The sequence below is a fragment of the Ovis aries genome, chromosome 18 (assembly GCF_016772045.2).
Source record: "Ovis aries strain OAR_USU_Benz2616 breed Rambouillet chromosome 18, ARS-UI_Ramb_v3.0, whole genome shotgun sequence".
In the NCBI taxonomy this organism is placed as follows: domain Eukaryota; kingdom Metazoa; phylum Chordata; class Mammalia; order Artiodactyla; family Bovidae; genus Ovis; species Ovis aries.
The window spans coordinates 59,053,633-59,074,166 of NC_056071.1; the positions used below are offsets into that span (position 1 = coordinate 59,053,633).

The 20,534-nt window shown below is 43.0% G+C and overlaps 1 protein-coding gene across 13 annotated transcripts in view; it reads left to right on the forward strand.

Moving 5' to 3' along the window:
• The first annotated feature begins 10,234 nt into the window (after positions 1–10,234).
• The window catches only part of PAPOLA (poly(A) polymerase alpha), a 54,716-nt gene continuing 44,416 nt past the window's right edge, over positions 10,235–20,534 (forward strand). For all 13 annotated transcript variants that reach the window (XR_009597124.1, XR_009597126.1, XR_009597128.1 and 10 more), the window contains exon 1: positions 10,235–10,458. Coding sequence is in view for 6 of the 13 variants with exons in the window: in XM_012099023.5 (XP_011954413.1) it covers positions 10,451–10,458 (8 nt within the window). In the remaining 7 variants the exon portion in view is untranslated. The remainder of the gene's footprint in view (positions 10,459–20,534) is intronic.

The window sequence follows — 20,534 nt, forward strand, 5'->3', positions numbered from 1 at the left end:
CCAAGTTACCAATTTTTCTTTTATGTCACTGCACTGTTTTGTCCCCATTTTTATTATTCTTCGCTTTTTTTTTCTTACTCTTAAATTATATGTATTTTTTAAACTTTTTGATTTGTATTGGACGATAGCTGATTAACAATGTTTTGGGTGAACAGCAATAGGACTTAGCCATACAAATACATGTATCCATTCTCCCCCAAACCCTGCTTCCATCCAAGCTGGCACATAATACTGAGTAAAGTTCCATGTGCTATACAATAGGTCCTTGTTGGTTATCCATTCTGAATATAACAGTTGGTACACGATCTTCCCAAACTCCCTAACTATTCCCTCCCCCTGGCAATCGTAAGTTCATTTTCTAAGCCTTTGCATCTCTTTCTGTTTTGTAAGTTCATGTGTATCATTTCTTTTAAGATTCCACATATAAGGGATGTCATACAATATTTTTCTTTCTCTGTCCGACCTCCTTCACTATGACAATTTCTAGGTCTAACCATGTTGCTGCAAATGCACTGCACTATTTTTGATCCTTATTTCAATTGAAAATACTAAGTAACTAAAGAGAACCTGGGATGTTAGGTCCATGAATCAAGGTAAATTGGAAGTGGTCAAATAGGAGATGGCAAGAATGAACGTCGACATTTTAGGAATCAGTAAATTAAAATGGACTGGAATGGGTGAATTTAATTCAGATGACCATTATATATACTACTGTGGGCAAGAATCCCTTAAAAGAAATGGAGTAGCCATCATAGTCAACAAGAGAGTCCAAAATGCAGTACTTAGATGCAATCTCAAAAACGACAGAATGATCTCTGTTCATTTCCAAGGCAAACCATTCAATATCATGGTGATCCAAGTCTATGTCTCGACCAGTAATGCTGAAGAAGCTGAAGTTGAATGGTTCTATGAAGACCTACAAGACCTTCTAGAACTAACATCCAAAAAAGATGTCCTTTTCATTATAGGGGACTGGAAAGAAAAGTAGGAAGTCAAGAGATACCTGGAGTAACAGGCAAATTTAGCCTTGGAATATAGAATGAAGCAGGGCAAAGGCTAACAGAGTTCTGCCAAGAGAACGCGCTGGTCATAGCAAACACCGTCTTCCAACAACACAAGAGAGACTCTACACATGGACATCACCAGATGGTCAACACTGAAATCAGATTGATTATATTCTTTGCACCCAAAGATGGAGAAGCTCTATACAGTCAGCAAAAACAAGACCAGGAGCTGACTGTGGCTCAGATCATGAACTCTTTATTGCCAAATTCAGACTTAAATTGAAGAAAGTAGGGAAAAGCACTAGACCATTCTGGTATGACCTAAATCAAATCCCTTACAATTATACAGTGGAAGTGAGAATATTTAAGGGACTAGATCTGATAGAATGCCTGATGAACTATGGATGGAGGTTTGTGATATTGTACAGGAGACAGGGAGCAAGACCATCCCCAAGAAAAAGAAATGCCAAAAAGCAAAATGGCTGGCTGAGGAGGCCTTACAAATAGCTGTGAAAAGAAGCCAAAAGCAAAGGAGAAAAGGAAAGATATACCCATCTGAATGCAGAGTTCCAAAGACTATCAAGAGAGATAAGAAAGCCTTCCTCAGCGTTCAATGCAAAGAAATAGAGGAAAACAACAGAATGGGGAAGACTAGAGATCTCTTCAAGAAAATTAGAGATACCAAGGGAACATTTCATGCAAACATGGGCTCGATAAAGGACAGAAATGGTATGGACCTAACAGAAGCAGAAGATACTAAGAGGTGGCAAGAATACACAGAAGAACTGTACAAAAAAGATCTTCACGACCCAGATAATCATGATGGTGTGATCACTTACCTAGAGTCAGACATTCTGGAATGTGAAGTCAAGTGGGCCTTAGGAAGCATCACTATGAATAAAACTAGTGGAGGTGATGGAATTCCAGTTGAGCTGTTTCAAATCCTGAAAGATGATGCTGTGAAAGCGCTGCACTCAATATGCCAACAACTTTGGAAAACTCAGCAGTGGCCACAGGACTGGAAAAGGTCAGTTTTCCAAAGAATGCTCAATCTACCACACAACTGTACTCATCTCACACACTAGTAATGGAGAAGGAAATGGCAACCCACTCCAGTATCCCTGGAGAATCCCAGGGACAGAGAAGCCTGGTGGGCTGTAGTCTATGGGGTCACACAGAGTCGGACATGACTGAAGTGACTTAGCAGCAGCAGTACACGCTAATAAAGTAATGCTCAAAATTCTCCAAGCCAGGCTTCAACAATACATAAACTGTGAACTTCCAGATGTTCAAGCTGGAAAGGCAGAGGAACCAGAGATCAAATGGCCAATATCCACTGGATTACTGAAAAAGCAAGAGAGTTCGAGAAAAACCTCTATTTCTGCTTTATTGACTATGCCAAAGCCTTTGACTATGTGACTCACCACAAACTGGAAAATTCTGAAAGAGATGGGACTACCAGACCACCTGACCTGCCACTTGAGAAATCTGTATGCAGGTCAGGAAGCAACAGTTAGAACTGGACATGGAACAACAGACTGGTTCCAAATAGGAAAAGGAGTACGTCAAGGCTGGATATTGTCACTGTGCCTGTTTAACTTAGATGCAGACTATATAATGAGAAACACTGGGCTGGATGAAGCAGAAGCTGGAATCAAGATTCCTGGGAGAATCAGATATGCAGATGACACCACCCTTATGGCAGAAAGTGAAGAAGAACTAAAGAGCCTCTTGATGAAAGTGAGAGGAGAGTGAAAAAGTTGGCTTAAAGCTCAACATTCAGAAAACGAAGATCATGGCATCCAGTCCCATCACTTCATGGCAAATAGATGGGAAAACAGTGGAAACAGTGTCAGACTTTATTTCTGGGGGCTCCAAAATCACTGCAGATGGTGATTGCAGCCAAGAAATTAAAAGACACTTACTCCTTGGAAGCAAAGTTATGACCAACCTAGACAGCATATTCGGAGAAGGCAATGGCACCCCACTCCAGTACTCTTGCCTGGAAAATCCATGGACGGAGGAGCCTGGTGGGCTGCAGTCCACAGGGTCGCTAAGAGTAGGACACGACTGAGCGACTTCACTTTCACTTTTCTCTTTCATGCACTGGAGAAGGAAATGGCAACCCACTCCCGTATTCTTGCCTGGAGAATCCCAGGGACGGCGGAGCCTGGTGGGCTGACCTCTGTGGGGTCACACAGTCAGACACGACTGAAGCGACTTAGCAGCAGCAGCAGCAGCAGCAGCAGGAGCAGACAGCCTATTAAAAAGCAGAGGCATTACTTTGCCAAGAAAAATCCCTCTAGTCAAGGCTATGGTTTTTCCAGTGGTCCTGTATGGATGAGAGTTAGACTATAAATAAAGCTGAGCACCAAAGAATTGATGCTTTTGAACTGTGGTGTTGGAGAAGACTCTTGGGAGTCCCTTGGACTGCAAGGAGATCCAACCAGTCCATCCTAAAGATCAGTCCTGGATGTTCATTGGCAGGACTGATGCTGAAGCTGAAACTTCAATACTTTGGCCACCTCAGTCGAAGAGTTGACTCATTGGAAAAGACCCTAATGCTGGGAGGGATTGGGGGCAGGAGGAGAAGGGGATGACTGAGGATGAGATGGCTGGATGGCATCACCAACCTGATGGACATGAGTTTGGGTAAACTTTGGGAGTTGGTGATGGACAGGGAGGCCTGGAGTGCTGTGATTCATGGGATCACAAGAGTCAGACACGACTGAACTGAACTGAGGCTTACAAGCAGGCAGGCGAGAGACTGCTGCACTCCAGCAATGTCTACAGTGAGGCTACAGGGCTACACTTTTTTAATCAAAGGAAAAGTGGGAAGAGGAAGAAAAACTTTTCTGTCATTTTTTTTTTTGACAGTTGGCCCCCCAAAAAAAAAGCCAGTTATAGACCAGAATTACAAGGGCTGAAGATTTGCAGTTTTGAGACACTGGTTATAAATTTTCTTTAGAGATGAAAGAGAGCATGGTCAACACGATCATGGAACTTTCATTCTTGAGTAGACGTCATGCTTCCATCATTAGTCCCTCTTTGTCAGCTACAAATCGGCACTTACCAAGAGCACTGTCAAGACTGAACAACAAAGGCGTTTCCCATCAGCCTCTAAGGAGACTGAACCCCAAGCTGCTATAGCTGTTGACCCTTAACAACCCCTGAGGGAGTTCAGGGTGGAGTGAGGCACTTGGTGTCCCAGGGACTGTGGTGGGACAAGTCTTTAGATAGGTGGATGTTTTTAGGAACAGATTTTATGATCTCAGTCCCCTCCTATCTAGAGAAGCACTAAATCCCTTCAGTGTTAGTCACTCAGTTGTGTCTGACTCTTTGTGACCCCATGGAGTGCAGCCCACCAGGCTCCTCTGTCCATGCGATTTTCCAGGCAAGGATACTGGAGTGGGTTGCCATTTCCTTCTCCAGGGTATCTTCCCAACCCAGGGATCGAACCCCGGTCTCCTGCACTGCAGGCAGATCCTTTAGAGACTGAGTTACAAGGGAAGCCCAAATCCCTTCACGGGGATATCAGATCCTCATGACTAACAAAAAAACCTTTTGTAAATTGAGTGCTTCATGGTACTGAACTCCCCCTTCACCAAATCCTTAAATATTGGCCTTCTCCCACTGCTGCTTTGGAGCAGTCTCTCAGAGCTGTCTGAGATGCTGCCTCCTGGGCTGTGGTCCTCATTTTGTCCCAAATAAAACTTAACTCTCAATTCTCAAGTTGTACATCTTTTTTAGTTAACATCCTCCGGGTTGGGCAGGGGAGGTTTTTTGTTGTTGTTGTTCGTACGTGGTCAAGCTAGGTCTACAAAATACCGTTTTCATGGGTGCAGGGAGTGTCTCTTCGGGATCACTAACTTACTAAGCTCAGTGGGTAGGATGTGGGGCTCCTGGCACCACTGTTTCACTGTTCTGGGGCACGTCTCCTGCTTCTGCAGCCTGGTCTTGTTGCTGAGCAAGCCTGTTTGGTTTTGGGGTCAAGCACCCCTGCTTGCTTTCTCTTTTGACAGTGCTGGGTCTCTGTTGCTGCGAGGGCTTTTCCCTCAGCAGGGAGGGGCTGCTCTCCAGTTGCGGAGTGCGGGCTTCTGGTTGCAGTGGCTTCTCTTGCTGTGGACCACAGGCTCAAGGCACACAGATTTCAGCAGCTGCAGCACGAGGGCTTATAGCTGTGGTGCACAAGCTTTAGTTGCCCTGCGACACGGGGAGTCTTCCCGAAGCAGGGACTGAACCCACGTCTCCTGCATTGGCAGGCGAATTCTTATCCACTATACCACCAGGGATTAGGATGATGGCAGAGTAGAGTCTGGATGTCAGGTGGATTTGAGAGGTGGAACCAGTAGGACTTGAGGATGGATTGGGTATGGGCAGTGAGGAAAAGGAAGGATCAAGGATACTGACTTGTTCTGAGCCTAAAGGATGACTGAGCTATCGAGAGAGAGGCATAGATAAGAGAAAGCACAGGTTCGGGCCAGTTCTAATTAAAGTGCTACTGCAGTTCTGAGACAGGAAGCAGGCAGGGCAAAACTTATAAAAGAATGACCTATGACATAGCCCGCAACATAACCTGATTAGAATCAACTAGGTCCAAGACTTCCCTAGTGGCTCAGATTAAAGCGACTGCCTATAATGCGGGAGACCTGGGTTCGATCCCTGGGTAGGGAAGATCCCCTGGAGAAGGAGATGGCAACCCACTCCAGTACTCTTGCTTGGAAAATCCCATGGACAAAGGAGCCTGGGAGGGTCGCAAAGAGTTGGACACGGCTGAGCAACTTCACCTCACTTCAGGTCTGAGAAGGCAGAAAAGCAGACTTCCTCCTGAGTTTGAGCCTCAGTATATGTTCATTGTAGCACATGAGCACGCTAAATGACATACCCCGGGTGCCATGACTTGCCAAGGACAACCACAGAAGGTCAAAAAGGGGGCAGTGGCCCAATTCCTGGAAATCCTCACACTTTCCCCCAAATAGCTAGAATACTCCTCCTACTCATTAGCCTATGAAGTTACCCACCCCTACAAAAACTGACAACCCCCATTCTCCCCTGCAGCTCCTGCCTCCTGACATGGCCCACACTCTATCTATGGAGTATTCTCCCCCGATAGACCTGTTTTCACTTTACTGTGGCTTACTCTTGAACTCTATCCTGCTCGAAGCCAAGAACCCACACTTGGTGGCTGAGACTCAGACAAGACCTGTGATGTGACCATCCTCTCTCTTCCCTGGAAGTCCTTCCTTTCATGCAAATGACAGAAGACACATTCTTCAAAACAGCAACATCTAAAAGGGGAGTGAGAACTTCATGAAAAGATAGCTCAAGAGTACAGCACTATTAGATAGAAGTGTTTGCTATTATTTTGACTTTAGTGACTCAGAAATCTGCCTTTTGATTGAAATTTTAAAAAGTATATACCAGTCGTAGCCAAATGAGTCATTATAGTTTATTATTTGGATTAAAAAAAATCTCTGTATCACACAGTGTCTCCAATGATCACCTCTTAAATAACACAGAAATACAAACCAGGTAATCCTCAATAGGTGAAGAAATTAAAAAATATTTTCTGTGCATGGGACTTACCTGGTGGTCCAATGGCTAAGACTCCGACTCTTTGCAACCCTAAGGCCCTACTGTCCACAGGAGTCTCCGGGCAAGAATACTGGAGTGGGTTGCCATTTTCTTCTCCAGGGGACCTTCCTGACCCAGGGATCAAACCCACATCTCTTAAGTCTCCTGCATCGGCAAGCTAGTTCTTTACCACTAGGACCACCAATTAAATAAATAAATATTTTAAAAAATTCCTCTGCATTTTTTTATTTGCATGCACTATGTACCTAAGAGAACCAATCTGGGAATCTTCCCACCAGGACACTGTTTGTGTGGAAAATGCAACTTGAATGATACTTAAGATTCAGGTAGAAAAATATCTCCCCCCTTTCTTAGCAGCTGGTGGAAAGCAGGCCGTGGGGCAGGCTGTTGCAATAAGGCAGCAGCTAGAGGTAGTGGGATGGAGCTCCAAGGACATGCAAGGCAAGGCTAACACTATAATTGGCTTTATCTCACTCTCCACTGTCCATGGCTCAAACTACATCCTTAATTGACGATTTGTGACCACCTAGCTCATTACTCACTTCTGAAATATGAGTTGGATTAGATTGTAGTGGCCCAGTGAGGCAAAGCCCTTCCAGAACTGAAACAGGATTCCAAGACACCATCAGTTGCTTTCAGAGTTTATAATGTCTCCAGCCTTTACATCTCAATTCCTGGAGTGTTTTCAATAGCCTCACAGACTTTTCTGAAGGTCCCAAAGGCACATCAAAATCAACCCATATCAAACCATTCTCACAATCTTATCTCCTGGCTCAGTTATCTTCTTGTCTCCTAATTCATTTGTTTTGTCCCCTTCCTAGAACCTTCATAATCATCTTTGTTTTCTCCCTGCCCTCCTACGTCTAAACCAGGATTAACCACAATGCCTAAATCTCTCTCAAATTGGATTAATTGGAAAAGACCCCCAATGCTGGGAAAAACTGGGAGCAAAAGGTGGCAGAGGGTGAGATGGTTAGACAGCATCTCTCGCTTAATGGAAATGAATTTGAGCAAACTGGGAAATAGTGAAGGACAGGGGAGCCTGCTGTGCTGCAGTCCATAGGGTCTCAAAGGGTTGGGAACGACTTGGCAACTGAACAACAATCTTATTCCCATAACTTCCAAAGGCTTCCCCATTCACAAAAAGATCCATATCTTTCAGAAAGGCTACAGGTCTCAGGTCAGACTGTGTCAGCTATAAATTGGCCCTTGCCAAAAGCACTTGCCATCTGCCTCTGCAGGACTGAACCCTTTGCTGCTGCAGCTCTTGACCTCCAATAGGATCTGAAAGGAGTTCAGGGTGGAGAATGAGGCATTTTGTGCTCCAGGGAAACTGGTGGAACAGGTCTGTAGAGAGTTATTTTCAGGAACTGATTTCATGACCCCAATCCTTGCATCTCCTTATATCTAGAAAAGTACTAAATCCCTTCCTGGTGACATCAGCTCCTCCTGACTAACAGAAAACCTTTCCTAAGATTAAGTGCTTGATTGTGTAAACTCCTCCTTCACCAAAATCACATATATTGACCTTCCTGCACTACCCCTTTGGAGCAGTTTCTCCAAGCTATCTGAGGTGCTGTCTCCTGGGCTGCAGTCCTCATTTGGCCCCAAATAAAACTTAACTCACATGGTGTGCCTCTTTTTCAAGTCAACAGTTGGCTCCTCTGAAAGACTGTTTGACCGCAGTATCTAAAGTTGAACTGATTTATTTTTATTCTTGGTTCTTATTACGAAGTATAATTCCCTTCGTTCATGGGTTTATCTGCTCTCACTCACCCAGAATGTAAGGTAAGTGGGTCAGTATTTGACCATCATCAGTGCCCATTTTTATGAGCAACTTATAAACATGTTATTAATTTCACTAGAGCTTAGATTTTCAAAAAATCTAAAGACAAGTCTATTACTGGGCCCCCAACTAAAGCCACAAGAGCTAAGGGCTAACGAGTAGAACTGGAATAAAACACGTCTGTCTCCAGGCCACTGCTGTTCAGTACAATTGAGGGCCACATATATAATTTATATTTTTGTAGCAGTCGTGTTTTAAAAGATGTTTATTTGGCTGCATTGGAGCTTAATTGCACACACAGGATCTTTAGTTGTCACTTGTCTCATGCAAACTCTTTAGTTGAGGCATGTAGGGTCTAGTTTCCTGACCAGGGATGGAATCCAGGCCCTCTTGCATTGTGAACAGAGTCTTTCCCACTGGACCACCAGTAGTCACATTTTAAAAAGTAAAAACAAACAGTTGGAATTTTCATATTTTTAATGCATTATATTTAAATCAAGATATAAAAAACTGTCAGTGAGGTATTTCACATTCTTCTGTTCATACTAGTATCTCCGACAACACATGTGATTTGTACTTACATCATATCTTAAACGGAATAGCTTCATTTTACATGTGACAAACGGCTACCCTATTGGACAATGTGGGTTTTAGATCCTTGTGGTTTTCCAGTCCCACTAAACGTTTGGTGAAAAAAAGGGAAATCTTTGGTTAGACTTCCTGAGAATTTACAAGGGCATATTAACATGTTTAAAGAATTTAGAACTTTAATTTCCCCTATGACTGCTCCCCTGCCCTCCATTAAGCTCTGTGTGACCCTCTGGAATGCGTTCTAAATTCGAAGGAAGGAGAATCAGAGTCTAGTCAGTCTGGGACATTCTTTCTGAAACTTTGGCTGGAGGTTCGGAGTGAACGCTTAGGGACAGAATGGATTGAAAAAAACACAGCCTTGGGGAAACTGGAGGCGAAAAGGCCTTTGCTAACATTCCAAGGGTTACGGCCACCTACGTTTCTACTGAGTGACAGCTTTATTAGTGAGTTCCAGGGCCCCAGTTGTCAAAAAAAAAAAAAAAAAAAAAGCTCGTGTTCCCGAAGCCGCGGTCATCAGAGTCCTAGCCTTCAAATTTCTATTCACTGAAGTTATTTCTCGAGCGCCTGCGTACACATTAGCGGGCAGAACAACTTCCAGGCCTCACGCTGAGTTAAACTGAGTCTAGCAGGGCAGGAGAGTCCTAGCGGCGACCCCACGCTCCTCTCTGTTGCTGGCTGTGCCAAGCACCCCTCTTGCATTATCGCATTCAACAGGCGCCAGTCCCCTGGGAAGCAGGCAGACACTCAACTCCTCAAAAAAGCAAGGAGAGGCTGGGTGACTTGTTACAATTCAGTGATACCGTGCCGAGCTCCGCGCTCGACTGGCACCCGGGGCGAGCGGCGGGCCCGCGCGGGCGCCTCAGGCCCCTCCAAGAGCCTCCACCAACCGGTCTGAGTAGCAGCGCGACCTCGGGCGGCGAGACCTGGGCGACCTCACAATGCACCAGAAGCGACGCCCCTCTCCGGGCCCTGCCGCGCGCAGTCCGGGCCGCATCGGCGACGAGACCAGCCCGACAAGAGGGGACACGCTCCCCTCCGCCGCTCAGAGAAGGAACCCCTCACCTTTCTCACCCTGTCCCGCACCCGGACTGCAGCCGCGGAAGGTGGACAGGATCCGGGCGGAAGTTCCCGGGGCGCCAGCCGGAAGTCGCTGGGGCGCAAGCAGGCTATTGAACTACCCTTCCCGTGAGGCTTCGCGGCGCCTGCGGCTGCTGCGCGCAGGCGCGCGCCCGGCGTGCGTGGCGACGTCACCGGTTCTAGAACGTTGCTGTGGTAGCGCTCGGGCGCCATGTTAGGACGAAGGGGAAGGAGGAGAAGCGCTTAAAGCGGCGGGAGCGGGTGCGGGAGTGGGGTAGGACCCAGGGCTAAGGCAGGCCCCCGCCCCCCTCCCTCCCGCCTCAGTGGATCATGCCCAGGGCGGCAGCGGCGGCGGTTGCGGGGGGGAAGTGACTGGGCGGTGCCGGCGCAGGAGACGATGCCGTTGTAAGTGATTTGTATTCTGTTTTCTCCCGCATGCCGACGGGGCCTTGGGGGGCGTCGGGCGAGGGGGAGGGGTCGCGGGAGCCGGGCCCTCGCCCCGCGGGGGAGGCCGGCAGGACTGGGGCTCTTCCTGTTTCCTCCCTCCCGTTCGCCGCTTCACTTCCCCCTTGTGCTCCGTTCCCGCTTCCCACTACCCCCTCCCCCCCACTCCCTCGCTTTGGCGGCTGTCCGGCCGGGGGCCTTCCCCTTCCGAAAAGGGCCGGAGGAACCTCTTTAACTGGAGTGCTCGAGCTTGGTCCGATAATAGAAAGGAGGCGAGAAAAAAAAAAAAAAAAAACCCGGTGGCCAGCGGCCCGGGCGGAAGGCCCTGCTGCTCCTCGCGGGGTCTGCGCTCGGGGTTCGGGCTTGGCCCCCCGCCCCCACCCCGGCGCCTGGCGGGCTCATTCTGCTGCTTCTGTTCCCGGCCTACGTCTCCTCACCGTTTCCAAGTTGGCCCACGTCGTGCGCCAGTGTTAACCCACTTCACGTCCCAGCTTGCATGAACACGAGTTTAAAAAAAAAAAAACAAAACCCAGTTTTGAGCGTCGAGCCCCGCTGTTTGAAACCTCTATCCCCTCCACCCGCCCCAATCCCCTCCAGTCTTCAGTCCCCGGAAAAGGGGCATTTTCCCGGGCGCCCTCATCGAAAGGCCTTGCGTTACGTATTGCTCTCCCGGTTTTGTTTTGATAGGGTCGCCGGAGTTCTTCCTGCTTCCGTCTCTCCATCTGCAGTGATAACTTTTTTTGTTTTTCTGATGGTAGACTTTTTCTTACTGTAGTTGGTCTTCGGCTTTTAATCCCACTAGGCCTACATCTTTTACTTTCTTTGCCTTGTAGAGTTTTTTTTTTTTTAGTTTTCTTTTTCTATTTGAAGGACTGGGATGTAATTTGAGAACTCATTGTTGATAGAAAGATTACAGCGTTTTTTCCCTGCGTGTATACACAGCAGTGCAGAGGCCTAAATAGTGAGACTGCATTTCTTACATTTTTGAAGATTCAAGGGTAAGAAACGAAGGGCTGAGGCGTTCTCTTCGTTGTAGCCCCCAAGCATGTAATCGACCCTTGAAGTTTTGCTTCAAGGTAGAAGAGAAATTTTAGAGTTTCTGACACCTACTTTAGCGCCTCAGGTTTTTTTGTTTTTGTTTTTGTTTTAAGTAAAATTAACTTTTCTGCAAATATGTGTGATTATAGTTTTACAGTTTTATTTATGTACGTATATGTGTCTCTTTTCAGGTGAGGCTGTAACTTTGAAACAGGCATTAAACGCACCTGTCGTACTTTACACGATATTTTAGAAAGGAATTTCACCCTCCTTCTCACCCACTCCAGTCATTTTGTTAAGAGGCCTATCAGAGTATTATTTCTGTAATGAGAATATTTGTTTTAATTAAATATATAGACCTAAAGTCTTGTAATCTGCAAGGCCCCTGTTAATTGATTTCTTCCTTTTATGGAACGATAAAAAGGGTTACTAGGAGAACCGAGTCTTAGCAGGATTTTTGTGGCATTTTTCAATTCAGCAGCTATTAAAGTCAACCTTAATGTTTGCAGTAATGCCACATGACTGTGTTAGCTCACATTTTACTGCTGTTTTTAAAAAAGGACTTCTCTTTCTGATAATCTATCATGTCAGTATTAAACACGAAATGTGTTCTTAAAGTGGTTTAATTTATGTCTTTTAGAAATTGACAGTTCTTTTATACCTACTTTTTCCCAACATTGGGGAAGGGAAGTATACATTTCTTTTAAAGACCTAAGTACTCAGATTTTTGGGAAGTTAGTTCAGATGTTTAAAATGGGAGAGACAGTGAAGGCAGCAGATTCCCACACATGGATATTGCCTTTCTAGTGTGTTTCTTGAAATGTGGACAGATATTCATTAGCTGTCCCTCTTGTTTTTAACCCTAAGTGTACTATAGCCCTTTTGAAATAAACTAAGTCTCTTCAGTTGTGTCAGACTCTGTTGGACCCCATAGACGGTAGCCCACCAGGCTCCACCGTCCCTGGGGTTCTCCAGGCAAGAACACTGGAGTGAGTTGCCATTTCCTTCTCCAATGCATAAAAGTGAAAGTGAAATCGCTCAGTCGTGCCCGACTCTTAGCGACCCCATGGACTGCAGCCTACCAGGCTCCTTTGTCCATGGGATTTTCCAGGCAAGAGTATTGGAGTGGAGTGCCATTGCCTTCTCCGATTGAAATAAACTGGAAAGGCCAAAGACAGCCAAGTTAAATAGGCTCCCTGCCCCCCATTAGTTTACTTTGTTTTTCATGTTTTGGTGTCATTAACTTCATGTTTTGAATTGTGATTTGCAAACTGTATTAGTGTTTGACTTCCAGTTACATGTTCAGTATGGCTGTTAAAATTGTATAGGGGGTGGGGTAAAGGTGTAGACCGTAGATAAGTTGTCAGAATGGATAAAATCAAAACAGTATTGAAGTTAAGTCATTAGAAAATCATTAGAAAACATTGTGAACAAGTCTCCTGTATATTGTCCCAAAGTATATCTAATTGCACATATAATTTTGAAAAGCTGACATGGGTTAAGAGCCATGGTGATGAAGTTTCCAAGATTTTTGATAGTCTTCAGACCCATTAATACAGGATTTCTCATGTTGGTAGTATTGATATTTTAGGCGAATAATTCTGTCCTGTGTATTGTAGGGTGTCTAACAACATCCCTGACCTCTAGATTTCAGGATTCTCACTCCCCATATTCTGGTAATGACAACCAAAAATGTGTCCAAATGTTGCCAGGTGTACCCTGGGGACCAAAATCTTGTTGAGAGCCACTGCACTAATATAAAGTATAATACTGTATGGGGACTGTATTCCAATTTCTGCCTTATTCTGTGCTGGTTAGATCTTTATTTTTCAGCTCACTTCTGGCTATCACTGGTAATGAAAAGACTTCAAGGAGAATAAACGTTATCAATGATTTAACATTCATGCCACATTTGTAGGGTATTATTGGAAGAGATATTTAGCAAGAGTTGGCTGGAGACAGTAGCTTTCCTTCCAGATACTTGGAGTTGTCACCAAAAAGGGGGGAATTGGAGTAGTTTCATGTAGCGATAAGAGCTAGAAGTGGGACCGTTTGGTGGAAAGTAATATTGTGTAGCAGTGGTTTTCAGACTGTGACGTGTAGAAGTCTGGACGTCAGGGGTCTTTGATCCTTCGAGAGTGCATAAAATCTAAACTGTTCACAGTGTTGAGATGTTATATCTTTTTCAGTCTGTTGATATTTGCACCAGTGCTGTGAAAGTGATGGGTGATGATGCTTGTGCTTTACGAAGAATTGAGGCAGAGGCGCCGTATCCTTCCAGTTGTCATTATTTCACTACACACATGCACACAGACACACAGTTTGAAAAAAAAGTCTTTGATGAAGCAGTAAAAATATTAATTTTACTAAGACTCTTGACCCTTCAGTTTGTCTTTTAAGTAAATTGTGATTTTAAAAAATAAATAAATAGTGATTAAATGGAAAGTACACATTAAGCTGCTAAAAAGAAGGATGGTTGTTTTGTGAAGAGCTCAGCTGGTTGATTTGTGAGCTAAGCTAGTACTTTTCTTATGGAGTTCTGTTTTTACCTGAAAGAACAAGTGATGAACCATGATGTTCATACTTGATGACTTAGCATTTGCTTGAAAAATGGAGTCTGTCTTTAAGGAAAACAACTGACAATGTAGTCAGTGATAAAATTTGAGCTTTCAAGCAAAACTTAGAATTTTGTAATGCTTGTTTTTGCCATTGTGAACTTAGTCAGCCTCCCAATAATTAAAAATATTTCTGATTTGATTGATGGTGATATTAATGAACACTTTAAAAATACTGTGGTTTTTAAAATGTGTCAACATTTGGAAGGCAGGTGTAAGTGCAGGATGGACCAATGGATTTTAATACAAGAATACAAAGGGTTTTTTGCTGTGGTTTCTGCTTTCATATTGTAACTAGGCTTTAAGAAATTACCACTTGGGGCATTTTGGTGTAGTATTAAAGAAGAATATCCACAGTTATTTGAAAAGACTGTTAAAATACTCTTCCTTTCCACTTACAGTGGTGTAAATCCGGGTTTTCTTCCTGTGCATCTGCCGAAACAGTTTATCGAAAAGGATTGCATGCAGAAGCAGACATGAGAATCCAGCTGTTTTTTATTAAACCAGAATTAAAGAGACTTGCAAAAATGTAGAATAGTGCTGTTCTCACTAAATCTTTTGTTTTAGAAAACAGTTATTAAAAAAATCACTTATGTTGGCATATGATAGATCTCTTGTCACTTAAATGAATTGGCATTTTAAAAAATTTCCGTTGGAATCTCTAATGCAGTAAACAGTGACAGACGTAATCCACATAAACATGAGCTTATTTGAGTCTTTATGACTTGTAAAAGAGTCCTAAGACCCAAAAGTTTGAGAAGTGCTGATGTATAGTAACAGCTGACAGCTGTCAGGCTGCTGTTTGCAATGGTGGTGTCAGTGCAGCATCTCTGGTGGGTTTGGAACTGTCTGGAGGAATGGACACACCTGATATAAAGACGTTTTTTGTTGTCAGTGAAAAACAGTGTACTAAGTAATCTTTAAGAAGGGTAGCGTCTGAGAGTTTTTGATTATCACACTTTAAGATTTAGAGGTTTTGTAATGAGCTGCTTCATAATGCTGGTTGTGGTTTTGAAATGTGATTGTTGTTTATTCAGTCGGTTGTGTCGACTCTTGACGACCCCGTGGACTGCAGCCTGTCATGCTCCTCTGTCCATGGGATTTCCGAGGCAATAATAATGGAGTGGGTAGCCATTCCCGTCTCCAGAGGATCTTCTTGCACCAGAATCCAGCTTGCATCTCCTGCATTGCAGGTGGATTCTTTACTGCTGAGCCATGGGAAAGCCCATGTGATATTTTACTGTAAACATGTTTTCAATTCATGCTATTTTGATGGAGAAATTGGGAGGGAAGGTATTGGATATGGGTAAATTTATAAGCCTATTCACTTCCTACTCTCTGACTGCCCCCCACCACCACTCCCTTAAGCCTTCTAGCTTGAAAACATCTTTTAAAATGTTTTGATTCATCAGAATATTCCATTTCTTGGCAGCTGAACTACTTCAAGTTAACATTACAATTAAATTTCACCTTCAGTTGCTTGTAGCCAAGTTTATAGAAGCTCACTTTAGGCAAAATGAGGCCAGTTGGAGTCCCAGCTATTTTTCACTTTTGGGTGGTGGAAGAGGCTTGTCTTTTATTTGGTATGTTCATCGTCCTGATTCTTCAGCAGCTTTTAAATGACTGTACAGTCTCAGTTTCTGACTCATGAAACAGCCCCATTGCAGGGGAGATTCGTTCTTGAATGAATGAATGAATGAGTGAATGAATGTGACAGTTGCTCAGTCATGTCTGGTTGTGACCCTGTGGACTATATGGTCTGTTGAATTCTCCAGGCCAGAATATTGGAGTGGGTAGCTGTTCCGTTCTCCAGGGGATCTTCCAATTCAGGATCGAACCTAGGTCTCCCGCATTGCAGGCAGATTCTTAACCATCTGAGCCACAAGGGAAGCCCACTAAGTTGAAGATTGGAACCCAATTCGACTCTGGGTTCCATGTTTCATTCTCATCCTCGTACTGTAGCATTTCCTGTGTACCTCAACTCAGTTGGCGCCTGTTGATGTGTCTTAAGTATACTTAAGTTTCAAGATCGGGTTCTCAAAAAATATTTGTTTAATCTTTGGATTGCAGGTTTGCAGAATTTTATAGCATTCTGATTTGAAAACTTAAGAATTTGGGGAAGAAGAAAATGTAGAAATTAAAAATAGATAATCTTTATTCCTCTTCTGTTACAGAATTGTCTCAAATTTCTATTCCCTCTATATTTCAGAAACCAGATTCTTGTATTTTACAGTCTTTGTAGTTCTTAAGGTTTTATTTAAGAATAGTATTCCTGTCATTTTGTTTATTAGCATCTAAATTGTATATCCTGGAGTTAATGTGTATAATACTATGATATAATATGTTGTTGAATACTTTTTTCTGATACACTTAAAAATTTTTTTAGATTCTCTAGTTACATTTCCCTCATTTTCAAATTATGCATGACAAATACTGATGCAGGAATGCTGTCATTTGGCCATTTTTGTTGTTTTTACTTCTAGCCCCTTTCAGACATCAAAGTGACAGTTAGAAGTGCCCTTAGGAAAGAGGGGAAAATACCTGGCCTTTGTTACAGTTGAGTAATGAGTGCTTTTCTCTGGATAATCAACCGTTTATTTCCAAAGTTTGACCTTGGGATTCATCATAATTTGTTCCCCCTGAGGGTGAACTATTGCTTCATCTGTAGGTGCTCTGATGCTTACTAAATACTGGTTGGATGAGCCACCTGGACTACCTATTTTAAGATTGTAGTTAGGTTCTAACTATATTTAGTACCTCTTACACAGGCTGAAGGTGATATAGCCATTTAGAGTAACGTCTTAGCAAATACTGTAAGCTTGACTGTTAAGCTACTAGTAAAATTTAAATGTATTTTAAACTTCTTGTGAAAGAGTAGATTGTATTATTTCTGCTAAGAATTAGTATTTAGTGCACATTCAGATATTTTAGAGAGATCGCATATTCTTATTTTGTTCAGTGTCCTTTTATCCTGCTTGAGTGGACACATTATGTTTACGGTTAAGGCCTTTAAACAGCAAATTATATAATTTATACCTAAAGATTATATATAAAGGTATATATATCATGTTATTATGATTTATCTGATTACTTTCAAGGAAGGTAAGCTAAGCTTTCAGTTTTAACTTTACTGACTAAAACTAACAAGAAATGAGTGTTTTCTGTTGACTAGTATCTACATTTTGAGGCAATTGGCCCTGTTAATATGATGGGTCTCCAGTTCCCATATGAGGTCTCCAAATGTCCCATATGAGGAGGCAAGGATTCATCAGTAGCTTGAGCTTTGTTTAAATTGAGGTGAAAGCCATTAAATATTAACCATTTCCGAAAACACCGTTGGTGATTTGTTGTCCTTTCGGTTAGTGTGCCATCTGCTGAGACTGCTCTTCTGTTCTCCAGTTGTTTATAGAGCGCACATCTCCTGATCCTTTTCCTTTGGCAGAGCCTTGATTCTTTCTTTCTGTGCTGTTTATTATAAGCTTTTACTTTGCACCCATCTTTTGTTTAAAGATCTGAATCTCTGACCAAATTTGAGATTGCCACTGAGGATAGAGACTATCTTTGTATTCCTGATTTTAGTGTTGTCTCTCATACATATTTGGGATCCTAATTCAGTAAGTTTCAGCCTAGTAATATAGTTTTTTGGAAAAAATAAATGAGGAAAAAGTGCTTTTAGGAAAATTGGATTACTGAAGTTTGATAGATAACCTTGAATGCTTTGCCAGTGCTCTAAAGCTGTAAATCATGGTTTGTATTTAATTTTCTAATCACAGAGCATTACACTGAAGAGGCCATCTTAAAGTTTTTATTTCAGTTCTTTAACTGTTTGAATAGGATAAACTACAGAGCCAATAATGAAAATGCTAATTATTGATTTAAATTGAGCAGTTATTTGGTGTCTCTTGCTGTTGGGGAATGATTTCAGGGGTGGGGGGTTTAGCCTCTTTACCATCACAAACTTAATGGTGAACAGTAAGAATTAGATTTTCAACTTCTGTATGATTTCATCAATTAAAAAAATACTTAAAACAAAATGTTAGAAGATGAAATTATTCCACCAGTCAATTCTGCTTGTTACATTTCTATGCATGTATAGACATAATAGACATAGGTGGTACAGATGGTAAGGAATCTGCCCGCAGTGCAGGAGACCCAGGTTAGATCCCTGGATGGGGAAGATCCCCTGGAGAAGGGAATGACAACCTACTCCAGTATTCTTGCCTAGCAGCCCACAGTCCATGGGGTTGCAGAGTCAGACACAACTGAGCCACTGAACAGCAAGATGGATGTAACACACAAATGATTTTTGAAGATACAAGACTGTATGTTATGAAAGATGTCTGGAGGCTTAACTATTACAGTCAAATGCCTGAGGTCATACCCTGACCCAGTGAATTTAGGTCAGCCTTTCCTCTCTTTGGGCTTCCCTGGTGGCTCAGAGGTTAAAGCGTCTGCCTGCAATGCGGGAGACCCGGGTTTGATCCCTGGGTTGGGAAGATCCCCTGGAGAAGGAAATGGTAACCCACTCCAGTATTCTTGCCTGGAGAATCCCATGGACGGAGAAGCCTGGTAAGCTACAGTCCATGGGGTCGCAGAGAGTTGGACGTGACTGAGCGACTTCACTTTCACTTTCCTCTCTTTAGTTTCTTCATCTGTAAAATGGAGACAGGTAATAGTAGAGTCATTCGAACAGTTGGGAATAATGTGAAGTGCTTGCCACACTGGAATATCCTGAGGTTTCAATAAATACTATTATCATACTTACATTCTGCAACACCTAGCATGGTGAGCATCATCCATGCTGCTACCTCGTTCTTTTTATGTAGCGTAGATTTAAGTTGTAAGAATGCACCATAATTCGTCAGTCCTATATCATATTAATGGATATTTAGGTGGTTTCCAGTTCGTAGTGCGCTGTGAACAACGTTCCAGCGAACAGCCTTGGGTAACTTTTGTACTATTCCTATGAGAAAGGTCAAATTCCAGAATCTGTGGGGTCAAGAGAGGTATTTATTTGCAAATACCAAGCATGGTCCCTTTATAGAGGATAATGCTGGAATAGGCACTGCCCATTTCAAGATCATTGTTGCTCTACAGGATTTTGGGCCCATATTTGGCCTGTCTCTCTCGAATCCATTGTATAGGAATGAGCAGTAGAGATTTGTGCTTTCCTGTACACATTTTATGTATTAAAAAGGTAAATTAAAGAGCATCAGTCTGCCAATTTCAGGGCCTTCAGTTTGAGTCCTGGTGTCCTAGTGAATTGTGTAAGATAGATTGCTAGAGGTGAAATTGCTAGATATAGCTTTAGAAAAAAATTTGATGACTCCAGACTGCTTTTAAAAATTATATGCCAAGTTTACCTCCTTTGATGGATAAGAGTGCTCATTTTCTTATACCATTGCTAATATTAGATGTTTATAAGTCTTTCATTTTTACCAGATATACATCAGCCCTCTTTTTCTCCAATCTGACAGAAAAAAAATGATTGTCTTAATGTGCTTCCTTGATTTGCAATGAAACTTTTTAAAAAGTTGATATAAGAACATATTAAGGATACAGGTTTCCCTCGGTATCCGAAAGAGAGGGGTCCTATGAAACCTTTTGTAAGCCAAAATGGCATAAAATGAAGAAGCAGCTACCTTACATGCATCTTGCTAACAGATGCACAGAATAAGTTGAGATAAAGCATAGTGGATCACAGACACCATTCAAAGTTATGGCAGTTTGATAGTGAACACACATATTTTCTGGGAAAGGAGGTTGGTGGTAGTTGCCACTCTTGCCGCTCAGGGTGCAGGCTCTCTCTGAAACAGCTTGCAAAACAAATGAGCAGTGTTTTTGCCTCTTTTTATAAAAGTGAAAATCCTCCTTGGATTTCATTCAGTTAGTGAAAGCAAGTACTAATGCAGGTTTTCATTGGAGTGTTCCTTACTTTCCTCACTTACTTGAAGTGGTCATCAATATACTACATCCATGACTGATCATACTTTGACTGTTTGAAAGTATGGCTACTTAAGTGAAGTCACTCAGTCGTGTCTGACTCTTCGCAGCCCCAAGGACTGTAGCCCACCACACTCTTCCATCCATGAGATTTTCCAGGCAAGAGTACTGGAGTGAGTTGCCATTTCCTTCTCCACAGGATCTTCCAAACCCAGGTTTCCGACATGGTAGGCAGACGCTTTACTGTCTGAGCCACCAGGGAAATCACTTAACTGGTTTACAAATCATAGGAACTTGCAGCATTTGAGTTAGCTTTATGTTTATGGCAGTAGAGTGGTTCTTAATGTTTCAGAGTGCAAGTATTGTTTAAACTGGATGCCTAAGCTTTTGAAACAAATCTCTAGCCAAAATAAGCAGCCTACATTCATACTCCAGGTTCAC